Here is a 24,790-nt window from a genome sequence, read left to right on the forward strand (position 1 = left end):
TCTCTTGAAAAACCTCCCAAGAAGGAGATTCCTCCACACTCCAAAGCAGCATATTTCACTATCAAATAGTATTTACATTCAGGGGGTTCTTCTTAAGGTTCAATTCGAAACTATTGTCCCATGTCCTAGTATCTAGAGCAACGGAAAACAAGCCTTCTCCATCTTTAACATGACAATGGGGGGGGGGAGGTAGATGTTAATCTCCAGACTGAACAAAAAGGTCATTGCATGTAGAACAAATAAACATTCCAATAAAGCGGTGAGAGCAAAGGGACCCCCATCCTTTGTGAGTCATGAAATGCAAAGCCAGGTTCAGTCAGTAAAATGCCAGAACCCAGGCATAGTGGATTGCCTTAGGCTACAGACCTGTTTGCAAATGACTCACGGTCCCTTGTGCAGCTCAGTGATTGGCAGCAGTCCCACTGACTGGCAGCAACCAGACTCACATAATCACTAGCCCTTACTGCCAGCACATTACTGGTGCCAGGAGCATCCAGCCAGCATCCAGGTCAGCCACAAACACGTCCCAGTCTGCAGCAGATAAGCAGACCAAATTATCAGAAAGGGGACATCAACAGTGTCGGAGAGGTTGCACATCAGAAGCAAATGTGATGGTCTTGTCCTTTAGATGATCTATTCAGGCAGTGGCTGTTCAGAGTTGGGATAGGAGAAATTCCCTTCCAAATCCAATTAGAGAAGCAACCTTGCCTTGGAGTGACTATGCCATGGTGAAGGAAGAAGACCACCTGTCCTGTCTTCCCTGCACCCTCCTAATGAGATATAAATTTTGGCATGGAAGTAGTAGGCATGTGAGCCACCATGGGTTGTGCCCCTGCACTTTCACTCTGTTGTGTGTGTTTCTGAGATATTTGGCAGCTTGCTGCTTTACTCTATACTGTCAGTCAGAGGTCCCATCAGAGCAGCAGAATTTGACGTGCTTGTGAAGAAGTACTGTGTGAGACCAATATGTCTCAGTTTGATTTTTCTTGCTGCAGCTCCTCTATCCTAGAATTTAATCATGGTCAGGCTCTTAATATACAGCCACTGCATGTTATATTGTCCCAGCTGATGATGCATAAGGAACAAACAGAGTAACAGCTAGAAAAAATGTCTCACTGCATTCCAGGCTTTTTTTTCCTGCCTGGAATGCAGTGGGACATCATTTCTAGCTGTTATTCTGTTTGGTCTGTGCACATCATCAGTTGGGATATATGGACATGGGGACAGCATGCTTGCACAGCACTGCATGCCTGTCCTTTTGAAACTTGCTGTCCATCACTATCTGGGGATTATATGTATTCTGCCCCCTTCTTCCCACTCATCATTCAAGGCATCGATTATCTGCCAGTGCCTGTCAGAGGAGCAGCATCCCTCTGGCTGCAGAATGCATGTGGGAATTCTGCCTGCAGCTGCTTGGCTACTCTCTATCTAGTCTTTGCTGCATTTGGCATTTTCACGGTGAGGGAAGAGCAGGCAGAGCCATATCCAAGGTATCTTGCTGCCTTAAATAAAGAGCAAAATGATAAACAAATCAGAATCAAAATCCACCAAAGGGTGAGACCTTTACTGACCAACTGAAATACACAAAATACACCATGCAATCTTTCAAAGTTCCATTGGCTTTTTTATCAGGTAGATATTTTTAAAATCATACAAAAAAGAAAGGCAACAACGGTGGTGAACATTTAATGTTCTCTGCCTAAGAAAGGAGCAAATTAGCTTCACACAGGACAAGGAACTGTCAGCTCACCACAGCCGCTCCTGAATGAACACACGAGACTCTCTGTGGTATCACCAGGAACTTTTACTGTAGGAAACATGAACATCAGAAAAGCCAAGAATGGGAGGCTCCGGCCAACCCTCCTTTATATACCCTCCCCCTCATTTGAACAGTCTCTTCCCGCTCAGTAAAACCCCGCGCAAATTCCCCGCCAAGTCCATCAGCCGTTTCTCCTCCGAGTCCTGGGACGCAGGTGTCTTATCAATGTCAGTGACCCTGAAACTCAGAGCCACATCCAGGCTCTAGTAGCAGGGTTCTGACATGGCGTCCTCCTCCCCTTCGTCCTGGAAGGAAAAGATTAAACACAACTATTGTTCTCCGCTGTCCAGAGTTCCTTTATACTTTTTTAACAGGCTGCAATGGAATACCGGGTGTACCTTTCCTAGGTCCTTTGGTAGCCTCAGCTCATAGGTCACTTCGTTTATTCTTTTTGCTACCCTGAATGGCCCTATATAGCGTGGAGCCAATTTCTTGGATGGGAACCCCAATTTCAGGTTTTTTGTGCTCAGCCAAACCAGATCTCCTTCGACCAATTTGTCCCCCTCTCGGCGCCTACGATCCGCAAAGAGCTTGTACTTCTTTTGTGTTTCCCGCAATGCCTCTACCACGGTTTGCCACCCTTGCTTGATTTTGGCCGGCCATTCCTCGTCGGTCTGGCCCTCCCCTTCCTTCCACTCGGGTAGCCTGGGGAAAGGTGCCACCTCCTGTCCGTATACTATTTCGAATGGGGCACGACCTGTGGCCGAATGTACGGCCCCGTTAAAAGCCATCTCAGCAAACGGAAGAAGGTCCGCCCAATCATCCTGTCTATAATTGGTGTACATCCTTAAGAATTGGCACAGTGTCTGTTGGGTACGTTCGACCCCCCCGTTGGTCGCGGGATGAAAGGCCGAGCTCAGGTTCCTTTCTGCTCCTAACAGCTGTAAGAATTTTCCCCAAAATTTTGCAGTAAATTGGACTCCCCGGTCACTAATTATCTTGTCGGGACACCCATGTAGGCGATATACATGCTTCACATACAAATCAGCAAGTTTTTCAGCTGAAGGGAGTTTTGGCAGAGCCACAAAGTGTGCCTGTTTCGAGAATAGGTCCAATATTGTCCAAATGTATCTGTGGCCTCTGCTGGGGGGTAGTTCGCCTACAAAATCCATGGCTACGCATTCCCATGGCCTCATGGGCTCCACCACCTTCTGCAATAGCCCCTGGGGCTTCCCCGGTGGTGTTTTTCCCTCTGCACATAATTCACACTGCGTGACGTATTCCCTGGCGTCTTTCCTCATTCCGGGCCACCAGCATTGTTTGGCCAACAGTTTAATAGTCCTGGTGGGGCCTAGATGACCCGCACCCTTGTTATCATGGTACTTCCTTAACATTTCTCGTCTTAAACATTCAGGAATATACAATTTCTTATTTACAAACACCAAATCCCCACACAATTCTCCCTTTTCTTTGTTTGTTTGTAACCATTTGTCCATTCCATACGCTCGCTTCAACTCTTCCTCCCATATTTCTCCTCCCCCCGTGGAAATGGCAGTACGTTTGTTTTCTTTGGCCGCTTGTGCTCGAGTTAGTACTGCCAGGCCCCATTGCTTATCAAGAAAAATACTCCCTTCAGATTCCTGAATTCCTCCCCCGTGCTGAGGCATCCGAGAGAGAGCGTCAGCGAGTATATTATGTTTCCCCTGGAAGAATCTGAGTCTGAAATCAAAACGGCTGAAATATTGGGCCCATCTAATTTGCTTCGCTGATAGTTTACGAGGGGATCTTAGATACTGTAAATTTCTATGGTCAGTCCACACCTCAAACGGTGTTCCACTTCCTTCCAGAAAGTGTCTCCAGCACTCTAGTGCTTTTAGAATCGCTAAGGCTTCTCTCTCCCAAATCGGCCAGTTTTTTTCTGTATCGCTAAACTTTTTTGACAGATAGCCACATGGCTTCAGGTTCCCCCCCTCGTCTTTCTGTAGCAGAACTGCCCCATATGCCCGGTCTGACGCATCGCAATGTAATACAAAGGCTTTAGACATATCAGGGTGCTGTAGGACAGGCTCCTCAGTAAAACGCTTTTTAAGGGCTTCGAAAGCTTCCTGGCATTCTATTGTCCAGGTCAGTTTGGCCCCTGGGGCCTTCACTTTGGCTGTTTCTCCCCTACCTTTAGTCTTTAACAAATCCGTTAATGGCAAAGTGAGGCGCGCAAAGTCCTTGATAAATGTTCTATAGAAGTTTGCGAACCCTAGGAAGGATTGCAGCTGCTTCCGTGTTTTGGGGGCTTCCCACCCCCTCACGTCTTCTACCTTCGCAGGGTCCATCGCCACTCCCTGGGAGGAAATCCTATACCCCAGAAAGTCTATCTGGTCTTTATTGAACTCGCACTTGGCAAGCTTCGCATACAGTTTTGCTTCTCTCAACTTTTGCAGGACTTCCCTGACTAGTTCTATGTGTTGCTCCTTAGTCCGAGATACTAACAATATGTCATCTAAAAAAACAAAGACTCCCTTGTACAACAATGGATGCAACACTTCGTTGATTAATTGCATGAACGCGGCGCCTCCGCCGCACAAACCGAAAGGGAGCACACGATAATTGAATAATCCGAATGCACAGGAGAAGGCCGTCTTCCACCTGTCCTCTGGTTTAATCTGCAATTTATGGTACGCTTCAATTAAGTCCAATTTAGTGAATATCTGTCCCTCCGACAACTGGGCGATCAAGTCCTTCACTAAAGGTAGGGGGTATTTATTTCCAGAACTGATTGCATTCAGGCCCCTGTAGTCAATGCAGAGCCTCAGCGTTTGGTCCTTTTTGCGCCTGAACAACACAGGCGCCCCTAGAGGGGAATTTGAAGGCTCTATGAAACCCCTCGCTAGGTTTTTATCAATGTATTTTCTCAGTTCCTCCTTTTCCCTAGCCGACATTGGGTATATTTTTGCCTTAGGAAGCTCTGCTCCTGGGACTAGCTCTATCTTCACTTCAACTCTCCGCTTCGGTGGGAAACTGTCTGCTTCCTTCTCATCAAATACGTCCACAAAATCCCGATACTCTGGGGGTAATTTATCTGCCAGTTCTGCTATCCTGATAGAGTCTTCCTCCCCCCTTTTCCCCGGCTCCCTTTCCACTTCCTGGCTCCCTCCTTCCAACTTCATCCTGAAGATCATGCTCTTATCCTCCCAGTTGATTTGCGGGTTGGCCTGCCCCAGCCATGGCATGCCTAGTATAACATTATAGCTGGCTATTTGTGATATCACAAATGACACCTTTCCTTCCCAACTCCCTATCTTACACTTTACATCTTCGGCACTGTACTTAGCTAATGATCCCGATGCTGTGGATCCGTCCAACTGCGAAAAAGCTATTGGGGATTCTAGGTTCGTTCTTTCGCATCCCAATCCCTCGGCTAATTCAGGGGAGATGATGTTCCTGGAACATCCACAATCCACAAATGCTTTGCAGGTTGCTTGTTTGCTGCCACTTTCCAGCTGAATGGGGACCACTATCATGGCTTTGTCCTGACTTACCAACCCCCCCGAGTGGTGCCTCATCGGTGGTTCTTCCTCGGCGCGTTTCCCTGCCACGGCTCTTGGTTTGGGCGGGCCTCCGCCTTCCCCTTTTCTCTGCCAGCACTCGGCAGCCCTGTGGCCCAAACGGCCGCACACGAAGCAGCCCCTCCTGCTGGTGCTCACGTTCCCTGTCGGCTCCGTTCTCCTCCCGGCTGGGGTTGATCCCTCCTTCCGGCTCCCCTCTTTCGTCTGCGGCCGCTGCTGTAGCCCTCCTCGGTGCCTCCTCGCCTGGGCCAGCGATGTCTCGATGCGCCCCGCCAGCTGAATCCATCCGCGCAGTGTGTCAGGCTCATCACGATGCACCGCCCAGGAGAGGATCTCCCGCCTGAGCCCCTCTTTGAAGAGTTCTATCTTTGTCACTGCAGACCATTCCGGCACCTTTTCAGCGAGGCATTGGAACTCCTCCGCATACTCAGATACCGACCTCTGCCCCTGGGAGACGGTCTTCAACTCCTCCCTCGCCCGGATCTGCTCCAGTGGATCTCGGAAACGGGTCTCCAGGGCCCCCATAAAGCGTCGGAGTGACCCCAGACATGGGTCGCGCCGCGCGTGTAGTTGAACGTACCAGCTGGCCGCTCCCCTCTTCAACACTGCACCAATGGCCCGTACCCGGCTGGATTCCGTTCTAAAAGTGTGGGCATTGTCCTCCATATAGCCCCTCACCGTGGTCAGGAAAAAATCCAGTTCAGAGGACTCTCCCCCAAACTCGATCCTTAGTTCCTCTCGTCTCGGTAGGGGTCCCTGTGGTGGCAATCCCCAATTCTCCGCCCGTCGCAAGCCCCCTTGCGGGCCAGTGGGCCCCGCTGCTGCTTCCCTTTGTCCTGTGCCACGCCCGGCATTCGCCAGGGGCACCAGGGTCTCAGTTGGGAGCGTAGCCGGGATTCTCGGAGGCTTTTCCCCTTCGTCGTCACTCTCCTCCACCCGCGTCAGGCTCGTTTGGATCTTGGGCCGGGCACCGGGCTCCTTTCGCATTTCCCTTCCCTTCGGTGCTGGGAGGTCTGCAAAGCCCTGGCTGCTTCCCATGCTCACGTCCCACATTGAGCTAGCCCGGAGTTCCCTTCCTCGCTCCGGCTCCGCCAAAACCGCCAGGCGCTCCATCGCCCTCGACATCACTGCCAGGGTGGTCTCCATCGCCGACATCCTCTCCTCCAGAAACACCATCTTTTGCGGGCCTGGGGAAGGTGAACCTTCCTCTCCTCCGGTGCTATCTCCCCGCACCACTCCGCGCCTCTGGGTTACCCCATTTGGCTGGGCATAAGCGGTGGATGACGCCAGGGCCGCCAGCTGGTGGAACTCAGCGTCCGTCTCGGGAGTGGCCCTTTCCGACCTTCCTCCTCCGGCGCCCAAGAGCTCTTCATCCTCCACTTGCATGTTACACCTCACCGCTACAGCGGGATGGTGTCCGTATTCTTGGCTTAGTGTCAGCTCACCACAGCCGCTCCTGAATGAACACACGAGACTCTCTGTGGTATCACCAGGAACTTTTACTGTAGGAAACATGAACATCAGAAAAGCCAAGAATGGGAGGCTCCGGCCAACCCTCCTTTATATACCCTCCCCCTCATTTGAACAGTCTCTTCCCGCTCAGTAAAACCCCGCGCAAATTCCCCGCCAAGTCCATCAGCCGTTTCTCCTCCGAGTCCTGGGACGCAGGTGTCTTATCAATGTCAGTGACCCTGAAACTCAGAGCCACATCCAGGCTCTAGTAGCAGGGTTCTGACAAGGAACCATTCTTAAGTAAAGTTAACTTGGAGTTGAAAGTGTATTACCTGTCTTTTATTACCCTTTGTCTCTGGTCTCCACATGATCAAGAAGGGAATAGTTTCTTCCTGCATTGAGATTCTTCCAGAAACACTGAACTATAATAGAAACATCTGATACAAAATTTAGACCTATTACTCTACCACCAATAGCTTTCTTCTCCTTTATGATTTTATAACACTATGAATAAGCTAATGGAGCTTCAAAGGTAACATTATGTGTTTTGTCCATTTCCATTGACTAATAAAGATACTGCTCATTCATGGATTTTGAGCTGTGTTGTATTTTACTTAATGGTCAACAGGGCTGCCCTTGAATACATTTGCTAAATCAGAATCACAACCCCACAGTTTGAAGTTACTTTATGGTGGGAATTGTGCAAATTCTTCCACCACACCTGAGGGCTATAGGACAATTTAGGGAAATGATAGCACTCACAGCTCTGTCCTCCAGCAAAAGAGAATGGCCAGGAAGCTCAGAAAGAAGAGCAAAAGGCTCCTATTGCTGCCTTCTCTTTATTTGCTGCCTAAGAGGAGGTTGTTACCTCGCTCTGCCTCCCTCAGGACTCGACTGAATACAATTCCTGACTATTAATCTCAGAATCATTTATTTTATAAAGGGAATAATTCAAAATTATATAATTTTCAAATTCATTGCCATGCAAGAATGCACAAAGAAACACTCCTGACAGATAGCCACCCAATTTCTGCTTAGAAACCTCCAAAGAAGGAGCTTCCACCACACTCAGAGGCAGTATTTTCTACTGTTGAACAGTTCTTAGTATCAGAAAATTCTTCCTAAAGTTTAGGTGGAATCTCTTTTTCTGCAATTTACTCCATTTTTCTTTGTCTCTAGAGCAGCGAAACTATAGAGTTCGAAGAGACCCACAAGGGCCATCCAGTCCAACCCTGTGCCAATCAGGAACATACAATCATTAGGATGCCACCACATTAACATACATGTCTGCTTACCCAACTTGAGCCAGATCTTCTTTAGTTGGAGACTTATTTGTTTAAAATGATGTGTCCACTTTATAGAGTCAACCAGTGGACCATTTTAACAACTGTGAACTTGGGTGAACAGTTTGGGTGAATTGGTATGAACCAGCTTAATAACACCATTGGGGTTAATATGACAACTTCAGAAAGGTCTATTTGGCACAGAGGCCTTCTTACCATGGTTGTACCACAGACCCTTTGAGAAGATGCTAAAGCAACCGGAGAAGCCTACAATGCCATGCTATTTATCATGATAAATGCATAATACTAGACCATGTTTCTCAGGCTTTGTGTGAAAAATAACAATTCAATTTACACCCTAAGCATAAAGTATTAGAATGGAATAGGCCTGGAGCCAAGAGCACTGTTGTACAGGGCACTCAGTTACACATTTGAGAACCAAGGGAGAATGGTAATAAATTATCTCACAGAATGCTCCCATGCTGCTGGCAACCTTTCTACGGGCTGGGGAGCATATTCATCATGTGGCTACTGGCTGAGGAGTTAATTGCCTCTGTACTACTAATGCAAATTCACAGCAGAGATATTCAGAAGGCAAACAACTCTTTTGGACTTACTTTACAGCAGTTCATCCATTCAAACAGCTCTTTTTTTAGGCTGGGTGCAAAGGGAAACAAATCTATACTCACAGCTTGTTCCGTAACTCCAGCAACCATATCCAGATCTGGGAAATAGTACTTTTTAGGATTAAATCTTTCAGATTCTATAGAAGTAGTAAGTAATCTGAGGCTTTCTAGCTAGATTCCAACTCCCATCAGCCCCAACTAATCATGGCCAATGGAGAGGGATGATGGAAGTAGTGACCAAAAAAATATATGGAGGGATGCAGGCCTCTGCCTATCCTGAGCCTTCACCATTCCAGTCCCAGAAATACTGGGTGATAAATCTCACCACCAACAACCACCATGTCTGAGGCTGTGCTGGTTTTAGATTGAGAACTTGTGGTCCAACACATCTGTAGTACAAAATTTGTGCATTATAGGCTTACTGCATATAAAATACAATGGAATGAAAGAAGTGTGTGTGTTACCACCAGAAGCAAAGTTGTTTTTACCTTCTTTGAAACTATGGTCTCTTCCTACTTAAGCCTGGCAGTTGAGAAGTGAGGTTTACAGCAATGGAGATAAGCTATCAGAGATGCGGAGTTCACACAAAGTTCATTTGCTCATCATTTATGCATTAGTGCTCAAGTGAAGTTTCCTTTTTGAGCCAGTAAGTTGTGGTTTGGATGCCGAATTAAGCCTCCAGGAGATGAGGGTTCAAATCCCCACTTGGCCATGGAAGTCTGCTGGGTGACCTTGGGCAAGTCACACTGTGTCAGCTTCATAAGAAGGCAATGGCAAGCCCCTTGAGAACAGATATCCCTAAGACAACCCCTGTGATAGGTTTACCTTAAGATTATTGTCAATCAAAAAGTACTTGAAGGCAAAGTACACCGAAAATGTCCTTCTGAAGAGGAGATGGCTCCATACTGATCTGGTTTCTCACAGTATCCACTTGAAAATAACTGGGAGCGTCTCAATAACACGTTTTGGGTGATTGGGTCCCAAATGAAACAAAGGAAAAGATTTTCTGGGAACTGTAAATAAGGCACCTGCTAAGTGCCACATTTATGGAAAGGAGATATTCAAGTTCAAATCCTCACCCAACCATAATATTCACTGGGCAATCTTGGATCAGCCATACTTTCTTTCTCTATGAGTCTGCCCTGGGCCTGAGATGATCTGGAGTGGACTTTCTCTCAGTCTCACCAACATCACAAGTACAATTGGTGGAGACACAAGACAAGGCCTTCTTGGTGGTTGTCCTTAGACTCTGGAATTCACTTCATATTGCAAACAGTTTAATTCCATTTTATGTTCATTTTTGGTATGTTTTCATTCTATTGTTCTGTGAACTGCTTTGAGTTCCCATTTGAGAAGGAAAGCTGGATATAATTATAACAACAATAAAAATGATCCTAAATTAAAATTTCAAAGTAGATTGCTGTTTAATGCTTCTTTAATTTTTGTTTCCAAATTGTTTTCGTGATTTTTTTTAACATCTAGCATTAAGCTGATTTTGAGTCTCATATGAGAGAAATGATTCTCATCTAGTGTCCTTGTTTGTCAAGTTGTTTTCACATCCTTATCAGCCAAAGCCTCAAGCTGGACACCTGAGGTCACTTTCCCAAGTGTGTAGATTTCTCTTATCTCTGTCAAAAGAGTAGCAAACCACCAGCATATGATTAGAAACCTCCTTCAACCCAATGGCTTAATTAACCCTCTCCCTTTCCCTCTCCCTCTATATATTCTGATGCTAAAATGAGCTGGAGTGTGTGGGTGGAAAAACAGCCCAGTTAGCAGATTTCCACTCTGTCCTATATGCAGTCACCTGGCAAAGCTTCCAATGTTGCCTAATTCTGCCTCCAAAGAGGCAGATACCCTAAATCCCAGGACTATAGAGAGAGATTTTATGTTGGTGGGGCCCTTAAGCCTTCTATGGTGAGGGGATATATCAGTAGCCTTGTAACATGATAGACAGAAATGTTTAGTAAAATGTGTGATAGTAGCATTTCTATTTGTTTAGCCCTAAAAGTTGAACAATCAATAAAGAACTTTACACTCTTACCTATAATGATAACTAAGCTTTCCACATCTTAGTGTCAAGCCCTGAATCTCAGAATTTGATTCCTCTTTTATAGTCATCAGGCCAAGGGAGAGGAATTTCAGGGTGAGAGCAGTGTTGAGAAAACATTTTGTGTGTATGTGTACATACAGCTCTCTTTTTTAGATGTTGGCACATCCTGTGTAACTAAGGCTTAATGTATCACCAAACTTAATGACAACAAATGAGGATGCTCCTTGTAACATCACCAGGGTCAATCTCCTTTGACATCACAAGAAGTTGTTCCTAGGTCTCAGGTTTTGACCCTCATGATTACTAATTCCTTTCCTTCCAGGCCATGCGCTGTGTTTCCAGCAGGGCCATAAGGCAGAGAGAGAGAGGGAGGGAGCACGCACACGCAAAAGAGGGCTCATGCCTCCTTGGGATATCATCCGTCTGTTGGTCGGTCAGTCGATCCTTCCTTCCTTCAGCCCTTCCTGACTCCCTGTCTCACGCGAGGCCTTCTGAGCACCTTCCTCCCCCCGCCCCCCTTGAGATCCGATTTCAGAGAGAGAGAAAGTTTCAGGAAAGTTTCAGAGGAGTCTCCCTTTGTGGGCTACTGAGAGACCTGATCCAGGATGCCGGCGCCTCAACAGCACCACTAGCAATTTGGCACCACCCGCAATTGCTTACTTAGCTTATAGCTTCAGCCGCCCAAGTTGGAAGCAACTTGAAGCTGCTACAAGTGTCACCGCACTATAAGGAGAAAAGGCTTTGGCAGCTGCCCAAGTAAATGTCTCTTTTTTGAGAATTCTCCTTTCATGATGGCTTACTAATTCAACATCACCACACTTCATTGTTTTCACAGTTTCCTTGATAAATATTCCAAAACTGATATTTACCTCTAAATTTAGCCACTTATTCATCAATGGTTAGATTCTTCCCAGTTCCTTTGTACCACACATGAAGATACTCAAGAAACACAACACATTTGTACTGAAAGGTAACCAATATATGCATTGCTCTTGTTTCTCTGTTGCTGAATTTCAAGTACCCTTTGAGTGCACAGAATCTCTTTATGCTCCTTATTGCTCTGAACTGGGTGTCTCATGAGACTTAATGACACAGTTCCTCCAAGGCTTCATGCTGCCGATAATGCAACCCTGTCAGAAGTAGTAGGCCAAGGTACTATGGACTCTATCACATGAGGCAGGCAAAAAGATTTTGCAGCTCCCACAAAATGCCATGTACATCCCACTACAAGTTTGTCTCACTATCACACAACGTTGTGTGCATCCCACTATGAGATTCCCTTGCCCCACGAGTCTCCCATCCCTAGCTTACCCATCAATAGCTTCCAATCTCACAACATTCCCATTACCTCCCCTGGTGAAACTGGTCCTTTCCCCTTCAGTGCCAGCAGTAACATGATGTCAGAGGATGGGACTCTCCTCCTCCTCCCCCCCCCCCTTTTCCCTCCTTCCTCTCGCTATTCCCAAGCTGGCCATTTTCCTTTTATTTTATACCTATCTTTGCCTCTCCTTTTTTTGCTTTTAATGCTGAAATTATACAACTGCAATAAAAATAAAAGGAAGGAACTGCAGTATTACAGACAAGTGGTGTTACTGCAAAGATATACGAAAGTAGAATCACAAGACATGCGCAATGCAGTATGTATCCACTGTCGATGCTAATGTAACTGGCAGAATAGCAGGTTGGTGTGATAAAGTCCTATTATGCAGTTCCTCACATTCCATGTCCTGAATATATACTGTGCTTAATTCTTACATGAATAAAAAATTAAGAGTAAAGAATACATTCTGTAAGGAATAATTCAAAGGGTTCTATCACTGCTTTTTCTGCAGCTTTCTGGCCCTTGGATGTTCCTAAATGATGTTCCTGACTGCTGTAATGTGAACTATCTATGAGTTTATTGCCAGGTTGTTCCATCCCTGTATCCTGTGATATCAGTATCTCCACTTTATCCTACATGGAAAAGATCAAGTATATTTGCATTTGATACTACTGTATACTGGAGGAAGGTGAGGAGTTGGTTCTAAGCAAAATGCTCCCACCAACAACTGCATCAGGTTTCAATTGCAAAATGGGGCATAGAACATTTTTGCCACAGCACAAAAGTACCCAATGGAAAATGAACAGATGTACTGGTGAATTTTTTTCCATATCTGGTGATAAATGGCAGGGAAAAGAGTGTTCCTTATATAAAATGGTAAAATCAAGGTGGGTTTATTGGATTTTTGTAAAAAAAAAAAAAAAATGAACTGCAGCCATTAAAATCCCAGTCAGCATGACATTGTTTCATCTGCCGCCTTCAGCCCAGCAATATTTTCTCTGTCAAGCCTGCGATTCTATCTTACCGTGTAGGAATCTTCACTCTGAGGTAGCGATCTACAGCAATGGCCAAGAGTGCCAAGATGGAGCTCTCAGTGAGGATGAGAACTGGGCAGGCCACCATCAGGCAGCTGTAGAAATGTATCCGTGGTCCAATGTTGATGATGATGGCAAGTGGGATGACCAGCGCTCCCACTGCAACGTCTGCAACCGCCAGAGAGACAATAAAGTAGAAGGTGGCATCTCGTAAGGCCTGGTTGACTTTGACAGCCCAGATCACCAGGATATTCCCAGGGATGGACACAAGGGCAATCAGCACTTCGATGGTGATGTAGGCAGCTTGGAAGCCAGATATGTTCTGCGGCATGGTGGAAGAGAGCCCACAATCTTCAGGACCCTTCTGTTGCCTGAAATGAATAAAGGATTCATGGATTTAAGGAACAGAAGAGTCTGCAAGTCCTGAATCCCAATCAGTTTCTCATACAGCCCCCTCCTCCATGTATCTATATTTAGCAGCACTTGCAAGATAACAGAGTTTCATGCATTCCATATTATTCTCTACAGGTCTAACAAACAGTGCCAGATTTATACATACATTGAGTGAGTCCCATATTATCAAAGACATCAAAGTATAATGAACAAGCATGTAAATAAAGTGATTTTATGCCAAAAAAAATCACTCTTTAATTTCCCGAATTCACATTTCATATAACCTGTATGGAAAGATGTAATGTTATTGTGCATCTTAAACTTGACACAGTTTAAATAGAAACACTCTTTTTGGAATCCCTGCAAATAATTTTATAGTTGCAGTGTAAGTTATATTTTCTTCTGGCATAAGTCTATCTGGGATAAGAAGTATTTTAGCATGGAGACATTTTACATGCATTTTGATGAAAATACATATAACTGATAAACTGTAGCTTGTCTCTTTTTTATTATTTTAGTCATTTATATGTTGTCTTCTTTTCTTTCTTTTAGATTTTATCAACTCCTGAAGGCCATTAATCATTATTAGGCTGAAATGTATTGGGTTAATTAGAAAAAATAAAAATTTCAACACCCTGAAAATTTGTCTCCCCTCTATTAGGTGTTACCAGTCCTCATTCTTTTTACGATTCTAAGGTTCATTGTGTTTTAATAAGGTCCTCTTGGGAAAATTACACTAATTATTTCCCAGTTCTAGCAAAGCCTCTATTATTCTTCCCATATCATTACCTTTCGCTATACTCCCAGGTGTGTGCCTCTGCATGCCAAATGACCTGCCACATTAAAGTCATATAATGCAACTGAGTCTTAATTAATTTATTTTGCATCTTTTCTATTAGATAGCCAAGTTTTAGCAAGCTTCTCAATTGTTGAAGTTCCAAAACAGGGCAGCACTCATTACAAACAGATTTTCTATATCATTTTTCTCTCTCCATTGTTTTACCAGAGATTACTCCCAGAAGACTAATTGCAAAGGGATTTGTTGCAATTTACATTTCATTAAGTCAATTAAGCAACTTTTGTCCAGAGTCTGAGCATGAACTGGCCACATGGGACTGAGTTACATTAATTCTAGGCAACAGTTGCAAACAAATTGATTACCAGAATAAGCATCCCTTTGTTGTGACACAGTAAACTCCGACAGCCAGCTCACTAACCATGTCGCAGAAATTTGTAAAAGACAAGCAATTTTATGGTGGATTGATAAAGAAACAGCAATGAAACACATTCAAGTATATAACAGGACAAAGAAAGGGCCCTCCAGTAAGGTATCATATATAGCTGAGGTCCTATATATATCCACAATGCAAAATTATAGCAGTTTAACTCCACATTAATTATCAAGACTGAACTCTACGAAATTCTGGATAATGAAGTTTTGTGAGTGATCTATCCTTCTCTGAGAGAGCATTCTGGTGCCACAAGAAATTACAAATCCCAAGGTCCTATAGGATGGAGCCATGGCAGTTAAATTGATGTTAAACTGCTATAATTCTGCAGCGTGGATAATCTAAGAGTTCTGTCCAGGAGGAACTTTGCTCCATGTACGTTCTCCCCCTCAATCGGGCTCCTCTTCCTCCTGAACCCTCACTCACCCCTGCACCCTCACTCACAGCCACGGGAGGTTGACAGTGGCCAAAAAGCATGAGGTTTTTAGACAAATGGATCTAATTTACTTATGTTTTAATTTTTATAATGTATTTTAATGATGTATTTTTATAGTTTTAATTGATTATATGTACTGTTTTTTGTTTTATTATTATGTTCTTGGCATTAAATGTTGCCAACTGTGTAAGCCGCCCTGAGTCCCCCCGGGTGAGAAGGGCGGGGTATAAATTCTGGAAATAAATAAATAAATAAATAAATAAAAGAATCTGACTATCTCTCTATAACTGGATGAGCAACAACAAAGGTATCCTAGAGAACCTCCTGGGGATCAAGTATAGGATAAAGCAAGAATGTTTTGGACTGAAATACAGAATAATAATGCAGTACATTGTCAGAGTAATTGCAGCGCAGCAGTAGTTGGCTGGAGTCAGTGGAACGCAGAACGAAGTGACACCCAGACACGTTAGTAAAACTATATACAAAGTTTTACTGACTTCAGTAATAATCAAGACAAATAGGCTTGCAGACAATGGACGAACACAGGACTTGACTCAACTCAGAACAGAACTAATGCACTCAATAATGCACAAACACTTGTGTCTGGACACTCCCCAGTTCCAGCCACACATCAAGGTCATCACAGCTTCTTAGTAATTAACTCTTTCCAGACTATAGTACACTCTGGATGATGCAATCAGTATGCAATACAGGCAAGACAAAAATTTCATTTAAACACTATCAATACACAAATCCCACATTAACATACATGATTACAGCTGCCAGACTATTTTATGCACAGAAATAGAAAGACATAGCTATTCCATCACAAGATTGGTTGCTAAAAATGTATGATTTGTCAGAAATGGATAAACTGTACATTTCACAATGGAGGTAGCACATAACCCTCTGCAAAGACTATTTAAAAAGCATATACCAGTGTTATGCTGGTGAACATCAGTCACAAGATCCCAGTCCACTTCATTAGCTTGTAGTCCTTCAAACTTTGTGTTGTTGGCAGAGTTGAATGGAACTAGGTCTTGCAAGGTTGATGCACCAGGACTTTTTGATTAGCAGGAACAATGGCATCAGCCAATGGACCTCTCAGACTTCTTGTCTGGTCTGTATTTAAGCAGAAATCTTCATTGTAGCCAAGATTGGAGGGATTTTCTTAAGAAGTACATATTCTGGGTCATAAATTCTATGCTATACCTACTGTAATGTAAATTATTGAAAGGGCAGTTAAAATCTGTCAGGTTTACAAAAAATCTGTTCCTAGGACAATTAATGGTTGGAATTATTTGGGATTTTTCTGATGTGGCACAAAGAGATTCTAGTTCATCTGGGAGCCATTGAAAACAATAAAATATGACTGGTACTGCACATAATAAAACAAAAAAGGAAACCAGCTGCATACATATTTCTAAGACCCTTACATATTCGTAGGAATGTCCTATTCAGTGAAAGATATAGATTTATAGAACAGTATCTCTCTTGTCCTTTGTGGAGGTATCAGAGCAACCGTAAGGGGTAGAAACACTCTAAAGGCAACTGCAGGGGGAAAAAATCGTAAGTAGATTTTGCACTCACTAGAAGATGAAAAAGATGGCATTGACCATCCAACACTAAAACACATGTAATATAAGTCCCCCACACCATCATGGAAGTACTCCCTGCTATCACTACCAAAGAAAGTAGTACATGAACTGATGTAGCAAAACCGCTTCAAATAGCCCATGAAATTAGGCCAGATTTTTATATTATCAAGGTGGTAGGTTAATGAATATGAAATGCTCTTTTATTTCTCTGCATTCTTTTCTGTGCAGACCTTGGGGCTTTGAACTAACCTCCCAGTATGAATAGACCAGTTGGAGACTCATTGTAATGGATTTGATGTTGGGCTTCATCTACTCTCTGAAGGCACAGAAATAATATTTTAAATGGCTCAGCAACTATATTGATATTAGTTTATATATATGCTGGTTTTATTATTCATTGTAATATATGCTGCCTCTAGTCATTTGTATTCTTTATTTTTTAGTGTATCAAATGTATGCAGCTATGATGTAGGGACAGAGAGGAGTAGAGGCATATGCACTGCTGATTTTAATGGGTCTCACATATTTTCAAATATAATAAAGCTTTGTTTATTCATATAGGTTTTTAAAAATGTTTAGCCAGCACAATTGCAAGAGTTCTGGGGGGAAACCTCTGGGAGAAATGAATTTTGCCCCTCCATGAAGTTTCTATCATTGCAGAGCATGAAGCAAGGAAAATTATTCATACACAGAATTCTTCTATTTGCTTTATTCTCTTTACCCTTATATATGTCATCGTCTTTGGAAGCCTAAATTGTATTTCTAAAAACTCAACGGAAGTTTTAAATTATTGCAATACCAGAAATTTAGAAACTGAATAATAATAACTTTATTTAACTGAAGGCAAATTTCACAGTGAAGGAAAGAAGTCATTTTGACCTTCTCCTGTAGCTACAGCCTAAAACCCTTGCAGTTGAGCTCTCCATTTTTTTTTTTAAAAAGATACAGGAATAAACAAATCAATATTTGTTATATTTGTAAGTATATCAGACCCACCAAAATCAATGGGGCTTATTTCAAAAGGCTTGGGAATGAAAAAGAATGGCAAACAGGAGCAGGGTTTCTCCTAGATTAGTGGGGAAGTGATTTTGCTCCTGGTTTCAAGATGCTATCCAAGTTGATGAGCTCACTTGGGGTTAAGAACCTTGGACAGTCCTTTCAAAATGTAGACTGAAACTCAGAGATGGAAGCCCTCAGCCACCATTAGATAGCACCATTCAATAGAATGTATAATTTTGCAATATGGTTAAATAAGGGAGTTCCAGTGACGAAGTGCATTAAAGCACTGAGCTGGAGACCAAAAGGTCCCAGGTTCAATCCCCGGGAGGGGCGTGAGTGGCCACTGTTAGTTCCAGCTCCTGCCAACCTAGCAGTTCGAAAACGTGCCAATGTGAGTAGATCAATAGGTACCGCTCAGGCGAGAAGGTAACGGCGCTCCATGCAGTCATGCCGGCCACATGACATTGGAGGTGTCTATGGACAACGCCGGCTCTTCGGCTTAGAAATGGAGATGAGCATCAACCCCCAGAGTCAGGCATGACTGGACTTAATGTCAGGGAAAATCTTTACCTTTTTTTACTATGGTTGAATAAATAATTTTTTTTTAAAAAAAGGATCCAGTTCATTCCTCCTCCCTAGTAACAGGTCTGCATCATTTGTTCACATTGCTTTTACACTTGCCATACCCCAGAACAGTGCCTCTATGGTGTTCTGTTGTGATCATATATTTGGAAAAGTTTCCTAAGACTAAGAGCTGTTCTGACTGTGAAAGCACCACTTTAAGACTCCTCCTCCCTTCCCTGGAAGTATTTAAGCAAAGGCTAAAGAGACATCTGTCAAGGCTGCTGTAGTTTCACTCTGCATTGCAGAGACTCTGTTGAGCAGGAGGTTAGACTATATGACCTCCAAGATCCCTTCGAAGTCTTTGGTTCTAGGGTTGAATTGGATGTGAACTGGCTCAACCTTTGCAGGGACAGAGAATAGATCTTTCACATCATCTACTCCCTGATGCTTTTTCTAACATAAGTTATTTGCCAGGAATTGAATCTTGGACCTTCTGCATGCATAGTATTGCACTACATGCACAGTACTGTATTGAATCTTTTCCCTTTTTTCTGTGCTGTAGAATCTTTCTCCATACCCTTCAGAAAACATACCACAGGGGCACTGGGGATAATGCTTTCTGCAATTAACAGCTAAGGGACCAAGGCTTGAGAAAATTACTTTCTTGGATTACATTATGACTGGAGATTTCTAGAAATTGTATTCAAAAGAGGTAACTTTTCCAAGCTGTGTGTGAGACAATAAGTCAATATCCTGTCCACATTCACATATAATAAGTACAAGTTGTTATCTGCTCTGCCACTTACAAATAAATGTTACTATATATGTTTTATTATTAAATGATATAACAAGTCAACATGTGTCATCCAAATAAATTAAAAAATAAAATATTCATAAACCATGGATAGAGTCAGGTAGACTGGATCATCAAATCAGAAGCTATATTCAATAGGCAGACTAGTACAATCACATTTCATACATCAGTCACAGCATCAATGAACGTAACCCAAGGGAATGCCCACATTTCCCCAAGTGCAAAATACCATGACACCTCTGCAATACAATTGCTACCTGGAGAGATAACTAGTAATTAGGGCGTAACAAATGGGTGGATTTATAGGGCAAACAATGCAGAGCAGAACTGTTATTGTCTGGGGTGCATGGCTCATTTACGATGTCCCATCTTGACTCCAATACGTTTTGCACATTTTCACAGTACTTCAAGTTGCCCCCAGAAAACCTGCATTCAGAAACAAGCCTTTCAGGTGAATGAGAAATAGTAGATCCCGTTGGATAATGCAGTAATGAACATCACCCACTTCCACCCATCTCTGGAACACCTTAGGGCAGGTATGGGCAAACTTCGGCCCTCTGGGTGTTTTGGACTTCAGCTCCTACAATTCCTAACAGCCTATCGGCTGTTAGGAATTGTAGGAGTTGAAGTCCAAAACACCCAGAGGGCTGAAGTTTGCCCATGCCTGCTTTAGGGGGTGCCCCCCCTTCCCTCTGCAAGGAGTTTGCCCTCACTCTCCCCTTCTCTATTTTAACAAAGCTATCAGTGCTGGGTCAGGATTAGTGTAACATCAGTGCGTCTGCATTCCTATTGTTCCTGTGAAACTACTCTTTATTTATGCATGGACCTGAGCAATGCTCACCACTGGATATTTTTCTTTCTTTCCTAATACCTTTCCGTTTGGAAGGGAAATGATCACGTGGCTCTCTGCAGGTCTGAGAGGACACACCTGAGGGACAATGCTGACCATCCAAGAGTTCTTCCTTTGTTTTTCTCCTAAAATTCTGCCTAGTTGATCTGTGGCCACCTCCACACACTCTCCTTTTGACCTACACATTTTTTAGGGTTTTCTTAGGGGTATTCAGGTGTGGTTTGCCTGAAATACAGCCTACAGCATCTGGTATTCATCGATGATCTCCCTTCCTTGTATTAACCCTGCTTAGGTTACAAGATCAGGTGGATCTGGGGCAGGCTCTTCTACCTGGTGGAAGAGGTATTTTTCACCTGTCATCAAAAGGCAAGGGGGGTCCTGGGCCCCTTCCACACAGCTGAATAAAATCTCACATTATCTGCTTTGAACTAGAATATATGGCAGTGTGGACTCAGAGCCCTTCCACACAGGGGATTTTATTCAGCTGTGTGGAAGGGGCCCCAGTATATCAAGGCAGGAAATAATAATAATAATAATAATAATAATAATAATAATAATAATAATAATAATAAAACTTTGTTTCTAAACCGTGCTCTCTCCCCAAAAGGATTTAGGGTAGAAGTAGACACACACAAAAGGCAAACATTCTATACCTCAAATGAGTACAAACATATGAAAAATAATACAGGATAATGAACAATAGCAACAGTAAACAGTAAAAATCCCACAATATCTGCTTTGAACTGGGTTATCTGAGTCCACACTGCCATATATTCCAGTTCAAAGAAGAAAATGTGGGGTTTTATTCATCTATGTTGAAGGGGCCCCAGATAACCATGGGCCCTTCCACACAGCCATATAACCCAGAATATCAAGGCAGATAGAGCCACTGGTGGAGCAGCAGGTTAAACTGCCAAGCTGCTGAACTTGTTCATCGAAAGGTTGAGGGTTTGCATCCAGGGAGTGGGGATGAGCTCCCACTGTTAGCCCCACCTCCTGCCAACCTAGTAGTTTGAAAACATGCCAATGTGAGTAGATCAATAGGTACCACTCCAGCGGGAAGGTAACGACACTCCATGCAGTCATGCCAGCTACATGACCTTGAAGGTGTCTACTGACAATGCCAGATCTTCAACTAAGAAATGGAGTTGAGCACCAACCCACAGAGTTGGACACAACTAGACTTAATGTCAGGGGAAAACTGGACCTTTTACCTTATCAAGGCAGATAATCCACAATATCTGCTTTGAAATTGATTATCTGAGTCCACACCGATATATAATCCAGTTCAGTGTGGATTTGATACAGCTGTGTGGCAGGGGGCTCAGATAACCCAGTTCAAAGCAGATATTGTGGGATCTTCTGCCTTGATATTTGGGGTTATATGGCTGCGTGGAAAAGCCTTTTGCTTCTCTAGAGGAGACCCAGGCTCTCGGACAAGCCACTGCACCACAATCCCATACATTGCCCTGCAACCCCATGCAAGGGGATTCTTACTGGGTGTCCCAGAGAGCTGAAATCCTTCTCTGAGCAGTATTTCCATTAATCTCTGAAATGGGAGGACTGGTTCCGGAGAAACTCTTGTCACTAACTCCTCTGTTTGTAACAACTGGGTGCAGCAGCTACTCAGAAATGTATGATGTGGCCCTTCACGGCACCTGCAGACCCCATGCATTGTATAGGGTTTTCATAGATGAGGCAGAGGTGGTTTTGCCCGTTCCAATCTCTCTCAGGTGTTGCCTACATAGATATGGGCCAACTTGGGCCCTCCAGGTGTTTTGGACTTCAGCTCCCGCCATTCCTAACAGCCTCAGGCCCTTTCCTTTTCCCCCTCAGCCGCTTAAGCGGCTGAGGGGGAAAAGGAAGGGGCATGAGGCTGTTAGGAATGGCGGGAGCTGAAGTCCAAAACACCTGGAGGGCCCAAGTTTGCCATGCCTGCTATAGGACATAGTATTCCTTGGCGTTCCCTTATCCAAGAAGGTCCCAGGACTGGCTCTGCTTACCTTGCGCCTTCACTAGACTACACACAGACAGAGCACATTCTTGTCACGCTCCGCTCTGATCTCTCCAATTAAGCCTGTCGCCCCTGACTGTCATTCCCACCCCTCTGCTCTCCTCGCGGGAAACAATGCCCACAAACAAGAGACCCTCCACCCTCTCATGCCAGGAAACTCACCTCCTCCCGCTCGGGGTCCCGCGGGGCTACAAGGTTCTCCTCCAGGCGAAGACCTCGCACCCAGGACCCGCCGTCAAGGGCGGCCAAGGGACCATTCTGCTCCCGGGAAGCCCGCTCAGACCTGGGCGTCCTCGGGCATCCCGGCCGCGCACTGCCACTGTCGCCTCCGCCCTCAACTTTGCCTGCTGCTCCTGGGCTGGCAACGCGGAGTCGCGCCGGACTGCGGCGAAGGGGGCTCTGATGCGGGGCGGGCGCCTCTCTCTCTCTCTCTCTCTCATGCCTCTCTTGCAGCTTCTCCGGCTGCCTTGCCAGCGGTCACATGGTCCGGCAGACAGCCTGCACCCGCCAATGGTTTAAAGAGGTAGTCACCTGTTTCCTGAGGATTTGGGGCTCCTTGGAATGTATCTTGATCCCGCCTCCGTCTCCCGACGGAAGGAATCGAGGCGGATAACAAGAAATAGGACACGGTGCACATTTAAACACTGTAAATTTAAAGCGCTGAACTTGCTAACCGAAAGGTGAGCGGTTCGAATCCGGGGAGCGGGGGCGAGCTCCCGCTGTTAGCCCCAGCTTCTACCAACCTAGCACTTTGATTATATGCAAATATGAGGAGATCAATAAATTAAATTAAAACAACGTTAATGCATTAAAATATGTGTATGTGTGTATGTATGTGGAGCAAGCTGGTGAGTAGCCAAGTGAGACCAATCACTCTGACCAAGAGGTCATGAGTTCGAGGCCAGCTCGGAGCCTATGTTTGTCTTGTCTTTGTTCTATGTCAAGGCATTGAATGTTTGCCTTATACTGTAGAGTCTCACTTATCCAACATTCTGGATTATCCAACACATTTTTGTAGCCAATGTTTTCAATATATCATGATATTTTGGTGCTAAATTCGTAAATACAGTAATTACTACATATCACGCTGCGTATTGAACTACTTTTTCTGTCAAATTTGTAGTTAAACATGATGTTTTGGTGCTTAATTTGTAAAATCATAACCTAATTTGATGTGTAATAGGCTTTTCCTTAATCCCTCCTTATTATCCAACATATTCACTTATCCAACATTCTGCTGGCCCGTTTATGTTGGATAAGTGAGACTCTACTGTATGTGTAATGTGATCCGCCCTGAGTCCCCTTCGGGGTGAGAAGGGCGGAATATAAATGCTGTAAATAAATAAATAAATAAATAATACCGGCGCTCCATGCAGTCATGTCGGCCACATGACCTTGGAGGTGTCTATGGACAATGCCGGCTCTTCGGCTTAAAAATGGAGATGAGCACCAACGCCCAGAGTCAGACATGACTGGACTTAACGTCAGGGGAAAACCTTTACTTATGTATATAAAGGTAAAGATTTCCCCTGACATTAAGTCCAGTCCTGTTCATCTCCATTTCTCAGCTGAACAGCCGGCGTTGTCCATAGACACCTCCAAGGTCATGTGGCCGGCATGACTGCATGGAGCGCCGTTACCTTCCCGCCGGAGTGGTACCTATTGATCTACTCACATTGGCATGTTTTAGAACTGCTAGGTTGACAGGAGCTGGGGCTAACAGCGGGCGCTCATTCTGCTCCCGGGATTTGAACCTGGCACCTTATGGTCCGCAAGTTCAGCAGCTCAGCGCTTTAACACACTGTGCCACCAGGCACACAAATCTTTCTTCTCATTCAATATTCAATAATTAATCATGAAAAATATTACAAAACATTAAAAACTACACAGTCGCCTCAAAATTAAACCATCTCCAGCTTCCTGCCTCTCATTGTTCCCTAACCCCTGATGGCAGAGATCCTTTTTCACCTGCCTGGGGTGCGTCTACTCACTGTAGAATGAATGTGATTAGACAGCACTTTAACTGCCCTGGCTCAATGCTATGTAATCCAGGGATTTGTAATTCTACAAGCTCTTTAGCCCTCTGCCCAAAGGTCTGGAGCTCCATCAAACTATAGCTCCCAGGATTCCATAGCATTGAGCCATAGCTGTTAAAGTGGTGTCAAACTGCATTCATTCTACAGTATAGAATGGAGGGCATTCGAGAGTTCGGAAGGCAAATCTAGGGGCAGGCATGGCACTGGAACCTCGCTCAAAGGAATTCTCTCCCCACCCCCTTTCCCAAAGAGCTGAAATCCCCTCTTAGCAAGCCAGCTCACCTGCTTCTCTGCACTGTTTTTCCATTAACTTCTGAAAGGGAGGGATTGGCTCCCAATAAACACTTTTCCTTAACTCATCTGTGGATCAGAATCAGCTGCAGCAACTACTCAAGTGTGTACCACCTATATGTGGCCTTCAAGATACCTGTCAACCCCATTCATGTTATAAAGTTTTCATAGGAAAGGGAATTCAGAGGTGGTTTTGCCAGTTCCATTCTCTGAAATATAGCCTACATTACATTGGCAACCTCCCATACAAATGGTAAACAGGACTGACTCTGGATTGTTTGGACATTGTTCCAGAATGGTGCCTTTGGTGTGTGCCTTCCACCTTCACTAGGATTGAAGGCACAAGGCCCCCATGGAAGCAAAAAACAATGAATAAAGTAACTGCTATAATTTTACTTGAGGGAACACCTCTCTCGGAACGTCTTGGTTTTCCATGGTTGACTTTTGCTGAAAGCTGACCATAGAATCATACTGGAAG

At 44.3% G+C, this 24,790-nt stretch overlaps 1 protein-coding gene across 3 annotated transcripts in view; it reads right to left on the reverse strand.

The window, feature by feature from the left end:
* LOC100567853 (adenosine receptor A1) overlaps nt 1-24,387 on the reverse strand; it is an 86,549-nt gene extending 62,162 nt beyond the window's left edge. Inside the window, exons 1-3 of one of the 3 annotated variants that reach the window (XM_062978739.1) lie at nt 22,148-22,515; nt 16,084-16,268; nt 13,079-13,459 (exon numbers count right to left, since the gene is read on the reverse strand). In XM_062978739.1, the coding sequence (XP_062834809.1) occupies nt 13,079-13,419 (341 nt within the window). In that variant the 5' untranslated portion in view covers nt 13,420-13,459; nt 16,084-16,268; nt 22,148-22,515. Of the gene's footprint in view, nt 1-13,078; nt 13,460-16,083; nt 16,269-22,147; nt 22,516-24,303 lie in introns of those variants that run through there. The other 2 variants (XM_003220579.3, XM_062978738.1) reach the window with 2 other exon arrangements.
* Between the last annotated feature and the right edge of the window lie 403 nt (nt 24,388-24,790).

This window comes from Anolis carolinensis, chromosome 4 (assembly GCF_035594765.1).
Source record: "Anolis carolinensis isolate JA03-04 chromosome 4, rAnoCar3.1.pri, whole genome shotgun sequence".
NCBI lineage: Eukaryota > Metazoa > Chordata > Lepidosauria > Squamata > Dactyloidae > Anolis > Anolis carolinensis.